Source organism: Pieris brassicae, chromosome 11, assembly GCF_905147105.1.
Source record: "Pieris brassicae chromosome 11, ilPieBrab1.1, whole genome shotgun sequence".
Classification (NCBI taxonomy): domain Eukaryota; kingdom Metazoa; phylum Arthropoda; class Insecta; order Lepidoptera; family Pieridae; genus Pieris; species Pieris brassicae.
In genome coordinates, this window is record NC_059675.1 from 12930769 (window position 1) to 12950396 (window position 19628).

The window sequence follows — 19628 nt, forward strand, 5'->3', positions numbered from 1 at the left end:
GTCAGCATACGTCTCTTAGAGGCGCCATCTTGTAATCGACGCAGGCAGCTCCCTCAAACGTCAGCATACTCTTGTCGTTTGTTCTCTTAAAAGTAATAAATAAACAATTAATAAATAACTAAAATTTATCATCCACTAAAACGACATGAAGACACGAAATATTAAAGATTTTTTATTTTAAATTAAATTTTAAAGACAAATGGGCAGGAGGCCCTTTCAAGAATTGGTACGCTCTTTTCTTGAAGTCGTATTGGTTCGGAAATACTTCAGTGGGCAGCTGGTTCCACGTAGTGGTGGTGCGTGGCAAAATTACCTTATGAAACGCTCAGTTGCGGAACGACGGACGTCGAGGTGATACGGATGGTACTTACTTTATATTTTGCCTTGACGTCCGATAATGAAACTCAGCTGCGGGTAGTAGATTCAATTCAACAATGCGAAACAGAACAGCCTAACCTCTAAAGCGATAAAATGTATCTCTCAAACAATAACAGATAGTTTGTACGAGTGAAATTGGTTTATCTTAATTGAATATGAACTTGTGGGATTGGGGAAATTAATGGAATCGATTTATACGTGGGTTAGTTTAATTAATGCAATCATTGTTTTAATACCTTTCGAACTGATGTTTGGTTTGAACCTATTCTAGTGTCTGTTAATACAGAATATTATCATATCATATTCTCAATAGAGCATATTGTTCTGAGCTAGGGGATCGGATAGAAAATGCCGTAGATTTCTTCAAGGGTTTATTTCTTGATAAATTAATGAGCACAAATTAATCGCAGAAATGCACTTATAAACACAAAAAACAGTCACTAATTACTTAATTTGCACAATTCACACAGTACTTTATAGCTTCACTTTATTTGCACTTTATCGCTTCGATGTTTATCTCTTGATATCGCATTCGAAACTAAACTAAAGCTGGTCGCTTTTAGGCTCGCTTATATATCTCTGGGAATAATCTTACTCGAGAACTCTCGATTGCACAATTCTAAAACGTCCGTACTCTTTGTCTCTTTCGCACATCGCTCGTTCCTTGGCGTACAGCGTTCTGGAGTGCTCGGCCTAGCTTCGATAACGTTCCGATCTTTCCTCTCTCTCGTGTATCATTCCGTCCTTAGAAGATTCGGTCTAGAATATTCCTTCATCAAAGGGGTATAACTAGGCCTGAAAACGAGTCTCCTGAAAACTGCACCATTCGACTACACATATTCTGAAACTGTCTGAAAAAATGTTTCAGCTTCCTGAAAACTAGGGTAACATTATTCAAATTACAATTTTCTAATATGTGATTGACCCTCTCCTGAAACGGTCAGAAATCATATTTCAGCCTGCTGATAAGCTCTCTAAGTAGTGGGAAAATCTAGAAACATTGCAGTCGATCCGTCTTCGTAACAATATTTGTATTCGAAACAATCAAAAATGCCAATACCACTTTGATGTCTTTGTTGTTTTGCCAAGGTTAATTTTATTAATTACTAGCTGCCCCTGTGAATTCGTTTCCTCAAAATGAATTTTTTTCTTAGACTACCTTTTTAGCTACATGTGAACAGTTTGCTATGTTAACACATAAACACTGTTCGCTATTTAACAAAAACATAAGTACTGAATAAAACTATACTTTATATTTTCCGATTGTTTCTAGTTTTATAACCCAAAATTAACTTAGTTACACATAAATATTTAGTTACTAATTAGAATCATAAACATAATGTAAACAATCATCACACTTGAAGCCAATATGCTTTTACCACACTTATAAATGTATTTTATCATTTTCGTTTCCGATAATGACCAATAAGTGTCATTTATACTTATGAACCCTTACATAAGTCAAGTTTGTTTTGTTAGCGACGCAACCACCCCTAATTTTATGTTAGTTATAAGCTTATATTTGAAACCATTACAGTCAGTTTGTAGCCAGCTTCAAAGAGAACTTAACTCTCTCCCTATTTTTTTTATCAGACTTCAAGGTATAAATACAATCAAATACTCGAATTGGTCCAGTCCAGTACAGGCGATTGACTACCGCGAGACGCCCATGCGCAAGTCGCGGGAAAAATGCCCATTCCGGCCGAGCTACGCTCGTAAAAACAGCCCGAGCTGCTGGATAATGGAACTTATGGCCAACAGCGAGATTCCATAAAAAAATCGTTAGCAACATATTTTGTGATTAATTTTTTTTTTGAATTGGTAACGTCTAATTCATATAGAGTTAAAGGTTCTGCGAACGTTTTGTTTTTCTTTAATGTAAGGCAAAATACATAATAGTGTGTTTGTGCAAACATAAAGTTACAGTTAAGATGCTCTTGTGAATAAAAGCTTAGTTTCAAGAGCTTTTCTTATAAATTCAAGACGATTGTGGCTTGAGATTGGAGGAATACCATTTGCTAAAATTCATTATCTGTTGGATCTTTATTTATAATTTTCTATATATTTTATTTGGGAAGTTACCCCTAAATTGTATTTTACTAACGATTTTAACAACAATTATTGATTTTCCGGTAAATGAACGTCGTACGCCACAATAGTGTTTTTATCTAAACACTAATTAAGGCGTGTCTGTGAATCCCATTTTCAAATATTGAATATTTATGAAGGCACTTTATGTTAACTAGTGTTCACATGAATCTGTCACGTTTTACAAGTTTATCTCTAACAGTATATAGATAATTATATAAAGTTGATAGAAAGAGGCGCTGTCTTTTAATTTTTATTTTATAGCCTGGTAACGAGACCTTTAAGCCAAATCTTATTTACGGTCACAATTTTTTTTTGCATATAATTTCACATATCATTCTAAGGTTCCACTTGTTTTCTTAAATCATTCCAACTGTATTTTTAAGGTTAATATAATGCAGAATAACACTTTTTATTTTTGAGCAAATCACCAACTGGCGGCGGGAACAAGAGGCGAAGTAGGACCTTTTATAGACATTAGAGGTTAATAAAACTAATTAGACCGTTAAAGTTAAAAGTTGTAGTCAGGGTCATTAATCGTTAACGGTTATAATTAATAAACATTTAAATTAGTACATATATTAAATCGGAAGCTGGTTACAAAGATGACACTCCCTTCTTAATTTTGTTATAACTAATTAGACATTAAATTCGTGAATTTACAAAATCGATACATACTTTATATACTTAACCTTAAGGTAGGGAGATAATTAATTCTGTCTTTTTGAAATATACCCTAAAGTAACCAGGAAGTGATAAGAATATAAAACGACGGGCAAAACGATTTTTCGCTCCTTACGGTTGTAATTTGTCAACAGCGTCTTGAGCCCAATACGCGTTAACACGGAATTTAATATGTCTTAATGATTGGACAAACTGACGTATCTTGACGTATTTAACTAGAGATGCTGGTGCATTTCAATCAAACTGAACGCACAGTTTAGTCTTTCGGATTATATTCTCAGCACGTATTTACTTTCATAAGTTACGCCGATACTTATTTATTTCGTAATCATACAGTTAACCACAATTATATTTAAAAACCAATAAAATTAAACCAATAAAATAATTTAGGTATATATAACTAAAATATCTATATTTTTAGTATGTATAATGATCCAATACATCATATTAATAAAAAGGTTCAAACATTTACATATGGGAACAAACAATAAAAATATTTAATATATTAACTAAGCAATGGTGTAAATGCAAATGTATGTACGTGAAGATGTGTATGTGTGGTATGCTCTTGATGCAGGTGATTTTTCGCTATGGATATTCTTAATACTCATTTTTACCACATTCCGCGATACTTTAAATAAGTCAAGGCTTAAATATTGGTCGTTGTATATCCGGGTTGCGCGATACAAAACTGAGTTGTTTCCATAGTTAGTGTTGATATAAGGAACATGAAACAAAACACGACTACGAATCTTGTAGGTAGGGACATGGAAGGGATTTTTTCTAGAAATAGGGTGAAATGAATTTTATTTCAGGTATTGTTATTCGTCAAGATTTTAGAGTATCAATTTTAAAATGTATATAATCCTATGTTTTATTAATTTACCATTATATAAATTTGATGGTATATTCTTAGGACAGCAAAAGTCTAATTAATAAAACTATAGTTATAAATTAGATAAACAATATTTATTAATAACGATCGTGTTCTTGTTGGCTCCAGACCTGACGCCCTTTTCCAGTAGGAATCGCTCGGCATTGTTCCGAAGTGCTGGAAGACCGTTACAATTGATCCCTAAAAAAAGCGATCAATCTGGTCCATCCAACTATTGCCTCTCTAAATTAAGCGTATCCATTATTAACGGCCAGCCCCTGAAATATCTACAAGATTAGTAATAATGAGTACGGCCTTCCTCGTAATCACTCAGCGTCAGTAAACGAGTAGGTCACTGACTGATATAGTGACGAGCTTCTGACGTTCAGTTTCGCGGTCATTTGCAAGGGAAGCTAAGTTAGCCTCTAAGGAGCTTGGTGTACTCAGCAAAGCGAGACGGTACTTCGGAACTCCGAAACTCCGGGCTACCGCTTGCAACTCGGCTGCGCTAATTCGGCTACACATGGAGTTATGTTCCCCTAAACCGTATTCCACGTACAGGTATTCAGATTTTCGATGCTCAGGCGTTATACGTCCTTCGTTCAGCAAATTAGAGTTTTAATGACAGTTGTTACCACTATGTGGAACCAGCTACCCACAAAAGTGACAACGTGAGTGATGGTATCACTTAACATCGGTTCAGTCTCCTACCCATTCACCCCCTGTTATATAAAAAAATAAATAAAATACTTCCAGCTTTTCATAAGTGAAAAGTTTTTGTAACTCGTCTAAGTCCAGAGAGTGTCTCAAAGCTAGCTTGAAAAGAACTTACGCAGATCAATATGGCAACAATAGAGATCTTAAAATATAAGTTTTTAAGGAAACAATACTTTCCGTATACTTAAAGCCTTTCAAGAGTTATAAGGAGACTACAACGCAGGCCTTCTTTGTACTTACGATAGTTGAGTCAATTCTATAATTTCAGATTTTGACATCTCGAACGTGTCGACATTCCATAGATTTTGTATGCACAGGTAGTCTATTACAACGATGAATTTTCGCGCTTTTTAATTCCAATTACGTCCACCGAGCGTATTTTAAGTTTTCTATATAAACATCTATTATGATAGGTTCGTTTATACGTGGTCAAAAAGTTAATTGCCGCTTGTGTATTTGGAATTATTTGACGTAAGAATAAAAGCCTTCCGAACAGTTTTTTTGTAATAAAGCTTGTGACGTTATCTTGATGTTAGTAGTTTAATATTACATTATTGGGGTGATTAACGACTGTTAAAAATAACTACGGTTTGTGTAAACAATTATTATGACTACGGTCTAGTGGTTGTGACCAATCTCAACGTGCACCAGTGGACGATTCTTTTGATATGCACATTAAGAATATAAACTACTCGAATAGTGAATCAAAATATCGCAATGAAACATGGTTAAGAAAAAATTTTCGGCGTATGACAGGCAAGAACAATAGTTATAGTATAAAATTAGTTTTCATTGATTTTATTGTTGCTTGAACATTACCTTGGTGCCCTACAGGGAAGGTCTACAACATTATATAAAAAATAAAAATCGAGCCTGCGTGATGCCCAAAAGCTGTCATTGCAGTCCATAGAAATCCATTCTAGTGGGTGCGTTGCCGGCCTTTGAGGGAGGAGTACACTCGAATTTTGAACATTTGGAGGTTGTATATCTTAGGGATATATCCCCCACCGGGAGTCGATTCCACAGTTCGCTAGTTCGCAAAAGAAAATTACACAAACATACATAAAAAGCGTTTTCTTACCAAATACATATAACATCTCATAACTCCGCCTTTCTTGGCGAATCATTTAAGGTCTCTGCAGTTAGGCTATGGAATTCACTTCCCGTCCCTATTCGCTCCTTCTCTATCATCCTTTTTCTTCTGTACAAATATTACCTGTCCACATCGTATCCCTAACTAACTAACTACTACCTGACGTGAGAGTGATCTTAAATTATCGTGATTCATGTGCAACTATGTATAATATGTATGTGTGCACTTCTTGCCTACCTTATTCAATTTAATACATTTGTTTTCTCTTTCCACAGTGGTTGCCTGGAAGAGATCGCTCGAAGGCGCTGGTTACCCTACTTTTAATGTTCACTTTTTATATTATGTGCAACGTGTTAAGTGTTTAACCTCCCAAACATCTCTTAAATGTATTCCACTCCTGTTTTTACAAAGTAATAACTTTAAAGGGTACTATTGCAATTTTTAGGGTAAACAATAGTAATACGGTAAACTATTTAAAATTATCCATACTCTATATTTGCTCGGACTGTCCAAAGTCTGCTTATAGCTCCCGTATGCGTTGAATGTTCGACACTGCTTCGAAGGGCGAAGTCGAAAAAGTATTCCTTGAGAAGCGAATATCGATCTTCTTAATGGATTACTTTTATTCCAAAGTGTCTGAGTGTACCAAGCATTATAAATTTAACTGTGCTTTATAAAGTTACAATCAAAACCGTTTAGACATCGTTTAGAAGAATATACCAGTAATATTCCCGGTCCCAGCTGAATTCTATTGTATTAGGTACAAGTCTATATTACTGTGTCTATTTCAAGGGCTGTGCGGTTCCTGTCTCAATGAGATGCTTTAACTCATTTTCACTCACCCACAAAGAAATAGTAAATGCTATGCTATGCTTATAATACTGAATAGAGTGCCTGCGTCTGGATATACTCTCATCGTAACTCCAACGATTTAGATAATCGCCACGCTTATAAAACTAAGAAAGCCGCAGTAAGCAAAATGCCTTGGTTCGGTGGTTTTTATCACAGTCAAGTGGATAATTCCGTTTCAAAATATAACCTTCATCAGAACTCAAGGTGTTTTACAATTACCAAAATATAATACCAATTTATCTTTTATCCGCAAAAAAATGAGGGTAGTTATATAGAAGTATTAAGTTATTGTAATTATAGTATAAAAACTTTATACTTCTTTAGAAACATAGGTCATAATGACTCTAGATATTTTATTTATAATTGAAAACCACATCATCAAATAACGCGCCTTGGCACTTCCTCTTGCTATAAATGCAATTATTAACGTTAATAAGAATCTTTTATGAATCATTGTATAAGGAAATCGGTGGTAGTAAAATATTTTTATGATAAATTGTATGTAATATTCACGTTGGTTTACAATAATAGACATTTTAAGAACATAACAGATTAACAAGAATTTATTTAAATATTTTCATAATAAATGTTTCTAGTGATTTTCAGCAATTATTCGTCAAAATATTGTCTAATCTGATTTATTTGAAATTAATTAATTTAATTAAAAATTTATTTGTCTTGCGTTCCCGGATACCAGGAACTGAAAAGTTGGGTAGTTTTGGGAGTGTTAATAATAATTTTATACACGTAATTCTTTCAGGGTTTTGTAATTTGTTAATAAAGGAATATGTATCAGAGTTACTAAGTGCATAGTTACGGAACTGAAGATACCTTTGTAGTTCTTAAAATAAATATTTAGGTAACTCACGATTCTCTTACGATAAGATCTAAGTCAAAAACATGCCATACCATGTATTGTAAATGTGTATAATGTTATCTGATTAACATTTACAAATAGTAATGTCATTGGGCGTACATAAAAATATCATAAAGCCAAAACAAAACATGCATGGTCATTAATAAATTTATTATAGCCTTTAAATTCAGATACGTTTACATTTAAACACGTTTCTATTACAATCTTGTAGGTATCTGTGTTCCGTAAGGCCTCCTCAAATTCCCGCCATTCCTTTCTACACTGTGCCACTCTCTGCTTTTTCTTTAATTTGGTCTAACCACCTACTGTATCTTGGGCACCAGTTCCGTACTTTTTTCTGTTCCTCTTGCTATGTGCCCCGCCTTTTTCCACTGTACTTATTTATATTCATTGTAATATCTGTTAGTTGTTTTTCTTAAAGCCGTATTGTGCTGTACGTCGTTGTATGGTGCGCTTTAGCTCCTGTTTGAGATCCATATGTTAGTACTAGGAGTATACGAGAATTGAAGAACTATCTTTAGTCTATAAGTAAACGAACTCGCAATATGTAGATTTTGTTTTATAATATTGATATATTAAACTCACACTTGATATAAATTTAATAATTAATTAAATAAAAATTTACACTACAGCCTAGTTCTTGTCTAACGATTTTAGTGTAACTGAGCGGTCACAACCACTACAGCAAAGGTAATAATTACTGTTTACACAAACCACTTATTAGGTATCGTACTACGTCGTAGTTATTTCTTAACAGTCGTTAATCACCTCAATAATGTAGTAGGTATTAAACTACAAACAACAAGGTAACGTCCAAGCTTTTTGTATTACAGGAAACCAATTCCTTTTATTTTTACTTCAAATCGTTGCTAATAATTAAAATTACGTTACTAACACTAAACAGGTAAACGTTTGTAATAATATTCATTTATAATTCCAAATATCTAGAGGCAATTAGCTTTTTGAGGTCTGAGCGAGGACGAAACGTATAAATGAATCTATCTCTATGTTTGTATAGAAAACTTAAGAAGCTGTACGGGATGTATTAGGAGACGAACGAAAACAACGAGATCATAATTAAGACTGCCTTTTATTAATGTTAAACATTGATTAAATAGGTTTTATAATTAGGTTACACGTGTTACATAAAATATGACCTTAAAAGATACATGGATTATTCATACACTACAAAGCGTTCGGTGGTCGTAATTGGAATTAAGTAATATCAATAGTAAATGTAGGGCTTACAGACAGTACTATTATACTTCTAATTATTAATAAATTAATTTGTTCCTTCGATGTTTAGCCCAGGATACTCCGAGTAACAATTATTCGCACTATTCTTATCATTGGTTTTCGATTCATTTAGCCAGAGCAGTGTTGGCTTAGTGGCTTCAGCGTGAGACTCTCGTCCCTGAGGTCGTAGGTTCGATCCCCGGCGCTGCACCAATGGACTTTCTTTCTATGTGCGTATTTAACATTCGCTCGAACGTTGAAGGAAAACATCGTGAGGAAACCGGCTTGCCTTAGACCCAAAAAAGTCGACGGTGTGTGCCAGGCACAGAAGGCTGATCACCTACTTGCCTATTAGATGGACAAATAATCATGAAACAGATACAGAAATCTGAGTCTGAGGTTGTATGGCCATTGATTTTTTTTTATTCATTCTGTATGGTATATATACAACACGTATTCTTCTCGACCGTTTCTATGTATTGTCTGTTCATTATACATATCGTCCCTCCTTAGAATATAGATATTTCTCTTACTTAAAACGTCTCATACATTCTTAATACCATTCAATTAACAGAACAATCTTGTTTTAGATCCGCAATAAAAGAAATGGGCGGTCATTTCCCCTCATGAGATAATAGTGCAAAGGCATGGATGGACCGTAGAATGCGCGTCTCTTCGGCGCTCTTAATCTTCATCGCCACATTGTCTGTGATAGCTGCCTTCGTGCCTGGAGCTGATGGTAAGAATTTCTCGCCATTTACAGATGTACCAATTCGGTACAGTAGAATAATTAATGTTTAAGAATTCACCACCAAAATCAATATCTGTTTTACTATTTAACACATCAAAACCATATTTTGTTCAATTTGGTTACTCTTATGAACGTCAAACAAATACATAATGAATTCTTCTAATTTTACATCTACTGCCAGTTCTCAAATCAAGGACGTAGAACGGAAGAGAAGAACTGGCGATAAACTCTCCGCCACTCTTTTTAATCGCCAAGTTTTTTGTTTTACATAATGTTTGTAAGGAGCTGCAGCCATTACACCATGTTCCACAAGACATCTTAAGTAATTAATTGTTAATCAATAATAGTAAAATAAGTTTTGTTTATTATTTTTTTGTAACGAAATATGATGATGTGGGGTGGGACAAAAGCAAATACAAAGACAATTGACGGATAAAAAGGCTAAAAAAGACAAACTGGATAGGGAAGGAGAACTAGAAGCAAGGAAGCACGATCTGCATTAAAAAAAAACAGAAACTGCAGATAAATTTCGAGTCCACTTTATAATGCTTTTGCATGGTTCGACCGCTCAATCCAACTGAGGTTGTCACGAGGTTTGTTAAATTCGAATATATGGAATCCTTCTTTATCTTATGAAATTAAACATTATCTAATCAGTTTGTAGGCAGTGTACTGCATGATATATTGTAGATGTCAAGTCTCTATAGTCAAGGATAATCTATATAACTATACCACCAAAGTTATACGAACAAGATAACAATGCCGTAAGTTGATTAAAGTATGAAGTGCAAAGGAACTTCAAAGTCGTTACGTTATACAGAAATGCAGGACTGTATGACATTATTAACCACAATTTGACATTCCGCTTCTTACTTGAACTGCCATTGCAAACTTGTTCAATTATGACTCTCTTTGACACAAGTTATATTAAAGCGTTGAGTGCCAGAAATTAAGGAAAATATCTCTAACATTTTGTTGATTATGAAGCATTATTATAAGATTAAATTATGTAAAGCCTTCCTAAACTTAGATACTTATTTTATTTTTTGAAGTGAAATTTCTTTAGGCGCATGTGAGTAAAATTTTGACGTAAACGTCACGAAGATGTGCAGCGTTTTTGTCGAAGAAAAGGGAGAGAGCGATTGAGACCGATTGCGAGAGAGTGAGAAATGGCGAAGGTAGCATGAAGCAAATAGCCATGAAGCGAGAGTAGGGAACAAGCAAGTGAGAAAGAAGAGAGAGAGAGAGAGTAAGGGAGATCGAGAAAAAAACACGCTATTGGTTGATGTATTCATTTAGAAGTTACATATTAGAACTTTAGATGGCAATTCTGTCGCATTACGTCTTGTACAGTAAATAAATCCTGGTACATAATTATCTATTGGGGCTTTTTTTACCTTCTGAATAATTAATTTACAAAGAAGTTTCACTGCTGACATGTGTACTTTGTATGCGCGCACTTTTTTATACTTATTTTATATATTAAGTAACATGAATACAATTAATGCACAAGAGCATGTTGGCCTAGTGGGTTGAGTGTGTGACTATCATCTCAGAGGTCGACGGTTCAAACCCTTGCGGTGCATCAATGGACTTTTCTTGCTGTGTGCGCATTTAACATTTGCGCAACGCTGAAGGAAACCCGTCTTAAAAATCCACGACCTAAAAACGTCGACGTAGTCGCACGTCAGGCAGTTTCATTACAAAAAGACTGTGAGGCTGACATCTGAATCTAAACCTAAGGATTGTAACGCCACTGATTTTCTTAAAAACAATCGTAAGATTTTATTCAGCTCTTAGACTAAAGAGAAAGTACTCAGCAAAGTCAGTCATTACAGGCTTGCAAAATAGCAAATACTGAAAACATACGATTGTCCGTAAATGTTGTGTACAAAGATATATAGTTATTTCCCATATATTTCACAGGGCCAGTGTCAAGGCAGGATGCTCTGGAAGGCGGGAACACCACGTTGTATTGTGACTCAACTCCAGATACGTCTGATGATGAATTGATGCTCCTTGTCTGGTATAAGGACAATTCACCAATTTACAGGTGAGTCTAGATGAACTGTCACGGCCAGTGTTTTTTCGCTTCAATGTTCGATTCCAAAGAAAAAATCTAAATCATTTATTGATATGTATCAATTGTGTATTTAATAATACGTCTTTAAAAATACTTAGAGAAGAAGGCCAGAACGTAGACCGGACGAGAAGAACTGCACTCTCCGTCACTCTTTTATACCATGTTTGTGTAAAACGTTTGTATCATGCTCCTCATCAAATCTTAATCCTCATCCATCATCTAACTTTTCAGCTATGACGCCCGTACCGGAACTAAGTGGTCGAGTATCTCCTTCAACACCAGCAACAGGCTGCAGGCGGATATACATCAGCAGCCCACTAGCCTTTTGATAACTGACTTGAGAGGGGATGACCAGGCACTCTACCATTGCCGTGTGGACTTCTTACTAGCACCCACCAGAAATGTTGGCGTAAATTTAACTGTTATTGGTAAGATGCTATTTTATATACGTATGTGTTTTTTTGTAAAGAGTACAGAGTAAATTGGTATTGTATAGGTCGTGAAATCTCAATACATGTTACAGCGGATCTGTTTTATCGTGTAAATATACAACAACGCATCGACATAAAAAGTGTAGATTCACTATAACTTTTTGAGTTTTTATTTAACAGTTTATTGACAATCCACAGATTTTAAAGATTATTTAGAATGTTATACATATATACAAAGAACTACTAAAACATTATGTACCAAGACACATATATAATTATAATATAGGTTTTATATTTCGAAACTGTGATCTGTGATCTTTATTATCTTTTGTCGGCTTCTTCTTCGTTTTCCATCTGTAGGGTACCCACCACTCCGTCGATTTATCTATTTACTAATAGGTTATTGGTTGAGGCGAGTGTTGGTCTGTGTAATGTGTAAGGGTGTTTTTAAGTGTTTTTATGTGATCTTAAAAATCCATTCGATTCGCTTATCTCTTGTTAAAAGACGCGTTTGGAGATAATATGGAATAAGTCGAGACTCGCGTATTATATATATTAAAATACCAGTTTATACCAAGGTATATGGAACAGGTCAGAATGACGAGAGATCGGGTACATTTCAGTTTAATATTTTAAACAATTCAGGGCGGTCAATTATTCTATAAACAAAGAGAGTTGAATGTGTTTCCAAAATAGTTTTTGTTTAACTAGACGGCGTGTACAAGGTGTTCATCCATCTACAGCATAGTAAAAAATTAGGTAAAAGAGTTATATTACGGAAGAGAAACTGTCGAAGACAAATGCTTTATCAAGTAAACGTCAAACCTTCTTCTATTTTCTTAATATTTAAGTTTAGATATTTTAGGCTAATCATCAGAATTGATGTAAATATCACCTAAAAGCTATAATATATCGTAAAGTGCTATTATTATCTGGCGCCTTGGAACTTGTTTCGTTTTAACCTCATTTTCCCTTTAAATAGTTTCGTTTACATAAACTCGATTGCTCTAGATTTATTGTTAAAGCTAAAATCTTATAACGTAAAAGTTTGTTTCTTAAGTAACTTTAAAATTTGCACGCGTATAAGCACATTATACTTGACTAATATAGATACGAGAAAATCAAAATACGACTGGTAAAATAGCTGATCAATCAACACAAGATCAAAACCCCGGGCTTGAGCCAGATAGACAGACGAAACTGTGATGATGGCGGGGATAGGATGGGGGTAGCTATAAATTAAAAAAAAAAAGAATTGGAGTCCTTGGAGGAGGCTTTTACCTCAATATAAATATAAATACAACATTTTATTACCCGCTTTTGATGTCTTGTGTTGTATATAAATTAAGTTCATTCAATGATTTTTTATTCACCGCTATTACATTAAAGGCAGACAACATTATCACACGACGCACAAATTAGCTTGACGACAGCTATATCATGAACTCTCTGTCACTGAAACTTCATATACTGCCCATACAAACATAATTGCACAAATACTTATAATTTTCTTTTGTTAATTCCATCGTTATATGGAATTGAAACTTCTTAAACACGGTAATAGAAATTATTCTCGCGTTTGTAATTTCAGCACGCTTAAGTTGCAACGGAGATTGCGGAACTTCTCAAGTAGACAGAATAAAGCAGAAAATTTATAGACTCGCTGTATAATAATTTAATTACGAATAAAATCTTGGTCTTGATTTTTGTATCTGGCAAGCAATTCTATGCCTTTCGATTTTTAGGTTTAAGACAGTGTCCTAACGATGTTATCCTTCACCGTATGACTGTTTAATACGTTCTTAAAAAGACATTCATGTAACCGTGATTTGAACGCACTGCTTAAGATTTGAGACTCCAACGTCCATACCACGTTGAATACACTGTCCGATCACCGAAGTTAAGCAGCGATCACTACTTTTGCTCTAGTTTAATTATAAAATAAATGTAGAGTTGTTTTGAATGCTGGGCTCAATGAGTCGTATTGATTTATAGGCATAAGCCTTCTGGGCCTTCCAATCGTATCTAGGATACGTACCGGGTCTCGGTTATTTAAAAATATCTATATAAATTTTATATGAGTCATACAAAAATCACGCATCAAATATGGATCTTTCAGCGCATTTTAAATTTGAGCACTCAGAAACCCATGGCTGCTATTTAGGCAAACAATAACTTCGACTTCTTCTAAATACCTCAAGTACTTAGAAGTAGAAAAGTCAGTTTTAAGAGCTCCAATTTCACTTCATATGTCTTCTGATATTTCACACTTTGAAACTATCTAAACCATGCATTACGTAAATAAAAATTTTCGCTTAGCACTTCATACAAAATAGAGCTTCTACAAAATTCAGCGGGCTGTGAACCCCGAGGGAACACCTTGCCAATTATATTCTAAATGGGTCAAGACCAAACTGCTTCCTACAATTTACAATTGTTTTAAATTGCAAGGGTTAAACAAAACTTGGAAAGAGTGTCCTGAATGTCAAAAAGATTAGTGTAGTTTTAACTCTGTACTATTAACGGCTTTTTTAAGAATACGTTAATAGGAACACCAATGGCAGATACAAATACAGCCTTTTAGGCCTGGGCCTCAGATTTATGTATTACGGTGATCATTTCTAATAGACAAGTAGGTGATTAAGTTTTCCTCACAGTGTTATTCTTTATGGTTAGAGCGAGTGTTAAATGTGCACATAGACAGTAAGTCCATTGGTGCACAGCCAGGGATCGAACCTACGACCCCAAAGATAAGAGTCGCACGTTGAAATCACATCTACTGCACAGGAATACAGGCACATTATTATTGCATTATGTGTGCATGACTCAGTTAACATACCGTTAAAATATAAATGGCAATATTCAAAAACACTGCATAAAATCCAGGTTAATATGAATAATTAAGTGGCTCTATACCTCTCGACACATTAATTACCAACAAAATGCGATAAAATTTGTATCTTCAATCTTTATGCTAAAACTTCGCTATATTCCGCATTCAAATTTCGCGCGAAATTATTTAATATTTGAAATTTGATTAATAAAGACAATTTATTATTATACTGATTTATTTCAAGTACGAGGAGTCTATTAAAGATACTGCTTCTCTCGTCCAATCACAGACAATCGTCACGACCTAAATTTGACCAATCACAGACAATCGACATGTGGCATTTTCTCGTTACATTTCATATTCTCAATCATGACTTGTAAAGAGTATTTAATAAAGCAAGCTATAAATGTATAGCTGAGTTGTACGCGTATAAAACTAGTCTTACATATTTTAGTTTAATTATACACTTTACACGTTCTATAGGTTAAAATAACTCGTAATAGGTTGTTTCAATCACACTGGATCGATAAACATTACTCGGCGATTTTATATCCACTTAGGTATTAATTGCTTTGATTACAAATGAAAATGGCCTAAATATTACTTTACAATTCAGTCATAAAAAGAGACACATCATTTGATTTGTGAAAAATTTGGTACTTTCATTTCCCGTATTTAAAGAAAAGCGATTCGAATCGTCGACATACAGTCACTCTCCGAGTGGCTTGATCCCTTGGCGTTACGTAGAGATGTCGGGTCTTTCTGCATCTTCAACCGCATTTACCATGGAGAGTGTTCAGAGGACTTTTTCGGTTGAATACCTGCAGCTGAGTTCATCATCAGACGTCTATGCAGATACGAAATACCACCCGTATACCTTATTCTAGTCCGTCAGTTTCACAACTGAGCGTTAAGGCTGTTCTTGCCGAACTAATTTGACTTAAGAAAAGAGGTGCTAGTTCTTAAAAGGCTGGCAACGTACTTGCGAGCCTTTTGGCAATAGGTAAAGATGTAAAGAAAAGTAGTTAAAGAAGATGCCATGTCTGTCTAGGCCCTATTGGAGATATCATTTATTGCTAATAGTTTTTACTGAATTTCCATAGTTAATAATTATTTGAATGACTCAATTACATAGGTACGAGACCTTAAATGCATGAAGGTATTTGTAATAGGTTTTTGATTATGGCATAAATGTACCGCGTTATTATATTCGCATAAAACAAACATTAATTTTAACATTCTCGTGTGTATTATTCATATGATGTATTTATAAAATACGAAAATGCATATTTCGACTTCTGAAACCGAGCGAAGTGTTATTGAGGTAGTTCCAACTTATACCATGTTTAGATATTATCATCAATAACTATACAACCCCTCGTGGGCCTTAGCCTCCTCAAGTACATTTTGCCATCGCATTTGCTTCTTGCGTCGAACTTCGAACCCCTATTGTTTCGATGTCCTTGACAATTCCATCCCACCAACGCAGCCTCGGCATTCCAGGTTTTCTCTTACCACCAAGTTTTTAGTTCAGTAAGGACTTTAGGGTTCGGTTTATAATACTAATAGTAATTATAATACCAGCAATTACACCAGAATGGTTAATATTATGAACAAAAATAATTACAAAAGTTTTGATTCTAAACAGAAACAGCTGTCTCAAATCAATTTCCGTTGTTCATCCCACCCAGTGTGATGATTGACACGACAAAGAATCTATAATGATTCGTTTTCCACGTTCATGCGATATCCAATATCAAAATCCATCATAAAATAAAACAAACAATAGTAGCACTTCCAGAGTTCCCTCATCTGCTCACAAATCAAGCAGTCTCGTAACTCCTTTTATCTTTTTCTGCAAACTACGAGTTTGCGGATTTAACAGATGCGAGAAATCCGTGGTCTGCTTGAATTTCAAAACTTATTAGGCCAAACCTAAATTACAGACCGCGCAATCTAGGAAAGCCGGTTTTTTTCTTATCCTTCGTGGCACCGTTTTGAACTCGGAATCACCTCGTTTTGCCATCAGCCTTCACTTACTCCCCTGCTAAATAATAATAATGCTGATAAAACTGCTAACTGTCCATGTTTGGCTTTGAAATAAGTAGGCTTGGAGACCATAGGCTCCATTGCCGAAAGAGTGTAGATCGTTTTTCTCACCACGCCGCTCTCTTGCCTCTGTCAATGCTCCAGCTATTTTGGAGCCAACAGGCATTGCTAGAGACGAAGGTAAGCAGCCGGATGGGACGGGCTATGGTATGGGATGTTACTGTTTGGATACGTTAGCATCTTCCCTCCCTTAGACAACTACAAAATCTGGCGCGGCCGTAATATCGCTCCATTTTTGATTTGTTTCCCTTTGATGTAGAGACGGGACCAAAACGCTAGTTAAAGATTTAAGCCGGTGCCTGGTACCTGGATGGTACCAGTGACCCCAGAGCTGGTGCTTTTCTAGCTCAACAAATAAGTATCGCAATACATAGAGGAAATGCCGCCGTCAAAGGGACATGGACTAAACTATTTAAATTAGTTAAATTTTCCATTTATCGACTTTTTTAATATATAATATTAATTTTAGTACATTGTTTCGCGAGTCATCTATAGAAACGTTATAAGCCCTCGGCCAGTCAAAAATGTACAAATGTTTTACAATATTACCGAACAATATAAATGTGTTTTGGGTTTATATTGTGCTTAAATGTCATTCTTTTTTCAGTGTTACCAAGTCAACCGTTTTTTCTGGACGAATTAGGGAACAAAGTTGAGAATAAAATTGGCCCGTATCACGAAGGTGACACTTTGGTGTTAAGTTGTCTCGTTATTGGAGGTAAGGGATTTTCATGCTACATAGAAAGTTGAAATGTTTTCTTATATGTCAATCATTTCTGACTAATCACTAGTTCTTTGATAGTAATCATTGTAATTAGAATCAGATAATACATCTAAGAGTTTTAATTGTTTAAGCGCAAATGCAGTGAAGTATTGCATACAGTTTTAGGGTAAGATTCATAAACAAGGCTTGGACCGAACTATAAATTCCGTATGTTTGGTAGGTATATACGGATCCGTTTAAACATACATACTTACTAAATAAAGCGTGCATAGTTTTAATTACGTAATTATACATAACTTAGCGCTTTGATAGGACAATCTTTCCATAGCAGAGTGACATATGAATTTGTTAATCACCAATCAATCATGAAAAATCATCGACATAAGTTTAAGCGCGAAAATTAATCTAAGACATGCCTTTTTGGGCGTTTAGAGCCGTTTTTGTTCTGAATACAGTTACTTTAACAATTTTATGGGTTTTTTAATATTTTGTAAGTCAGCAGAACATTATCGATCAAAGGCAGATCGTATCTCCTTCCGTTTGGTCTTTGTGTTATAAAATCCGCAAGTCATAAATAGCGAAGTACTTTTGGACCGTGAACATAATATTGTAATGGCACAGTAACCTTACAAAAAGAAATTGTTTTCAAAGAATAATACTTAGCGTATAAAAATAAGCGAATTTACACGCTCATTTTCCCTGCAAGTTCGACCGTAATTTATCTGTTAATTAAGTAAATTAAGGGTTAAATTTTAAATAATCTAAAATGCCAAATAACATCTCTTATTGCCTGCAAACTTATACGTGTCTGCGTCTGTGTGTACAACTACATTTCAAAATATACACAAAACTGACAGGGCGTTTTAACAAAATGGTTATAAAATTATAAACGAAAATGGCTAAAAATGTTTACGCATAAAAAACTGTATTAAGCTATGAAATTCACTTTTAACTTTAAATCTTCAGGCAGACCTCCACCTCGTATTAGTTGGTACTCCGGCGAGGATCTAGTGGACGCATCAGACGGTGTCAGCGACATACCTGGGGTGAGGGAGAACGAACTCTATCTGCCTCTCACTCGGGACAACGCTCGGTCTCTCTCTTGCAGGGCAAGCAACACGCATCTAACACAACCTGTGATATCTGGTCTTAAGATTGAATTATATTGTAAGTAAAATAAAGAAAATTTTCAGAAATCGATTAGTTATATCGCAACCGGATTATTATTGTATAGACATAATAATATTATCATTCACTAAATTTACTTAAGATAAAACTGCTAACAAAAAATCCGGCAGCATACTGCAATTAGCAACATCGTGACAATACCATGATATGGCAACATGTTAATACGGCAATGACGTTAATATGGCAACGTGTTTATACGGCAATGACGTTAGTATGGCAACATGTTAGTACGGCAATGTCGTTAATATGGCGACGTGTTAATACGGCAATGACGTCAGTGTGGCAACATGTTAATACGGCAATGTCGTTAATATGGCGACGTGTTAATACGGCAATGACATCAGTGTGGCAACATGTTAGTACGGCAATGTCGTTAATATGGCAACGTGATAATACGGCAATGGCGTTAGTGTGGCAACATGTTAATACGGCAATGACGTTAATATGGTAACCATGTAATACATTAATTAATGACAATATCAAATATCAGCACCACACACAACAGTATGAAGCACTCTCTCGCTGACTACGATTACTGTCGCTGCGCAGTTGAAACGTAGTTACATAAATAATGTAATAAATTTGCGTTATTATCCAATAAAGCAATTTAAAAACTTTATTGAACTTTTATATCTCTTTACATTAGCCCAATATTCTTTTCAAGTTTTAATCAAGGTTATCTCTGATATAGAACAGTATTGGCCTCGTGG

General features: G+C 35.0%; 1 protein-coding gene across 3 annotated transcripts in view; it reads left to right on the forward strand.

Moving 5' to 3' along the window:
• The window catches only part of LOC123716613 (hemicentin-1-like), a 68209-nt gene that overhangs the window by 38544 nt on the left and 10037 nt on the right, over positions 1 to 19628 (forward strand). For all 3 annotated transcript variants that reach the window (XM_045672446.1, XM_045672445.1, XM_045672447.1), the window contains exons 3-7: positions 9390 to 9538; positions 11477 to 11603; positions 11865 to 12061; positions 17614 to 17724; positions 18697 to 18897. In XM_045672446.1, coding sequence (XP_045528402.1) covers positions 9451 to 9538; positions 11477 to 11603; positions 11865 to 12061; positions 17614 to 17724; positions 18697 to 18897 — 724 coding nt within the window. In that variant the 5' untranslated portion in view covers positions 9390 to 9450. The remainder of the gene's footprint in view (positions 1 to 9389; positions 9539 to 11476; positions 11604 to 11864; positions 12062 to 17613; positions 17725 to 18696; positions 18898 to 19628) is intronic.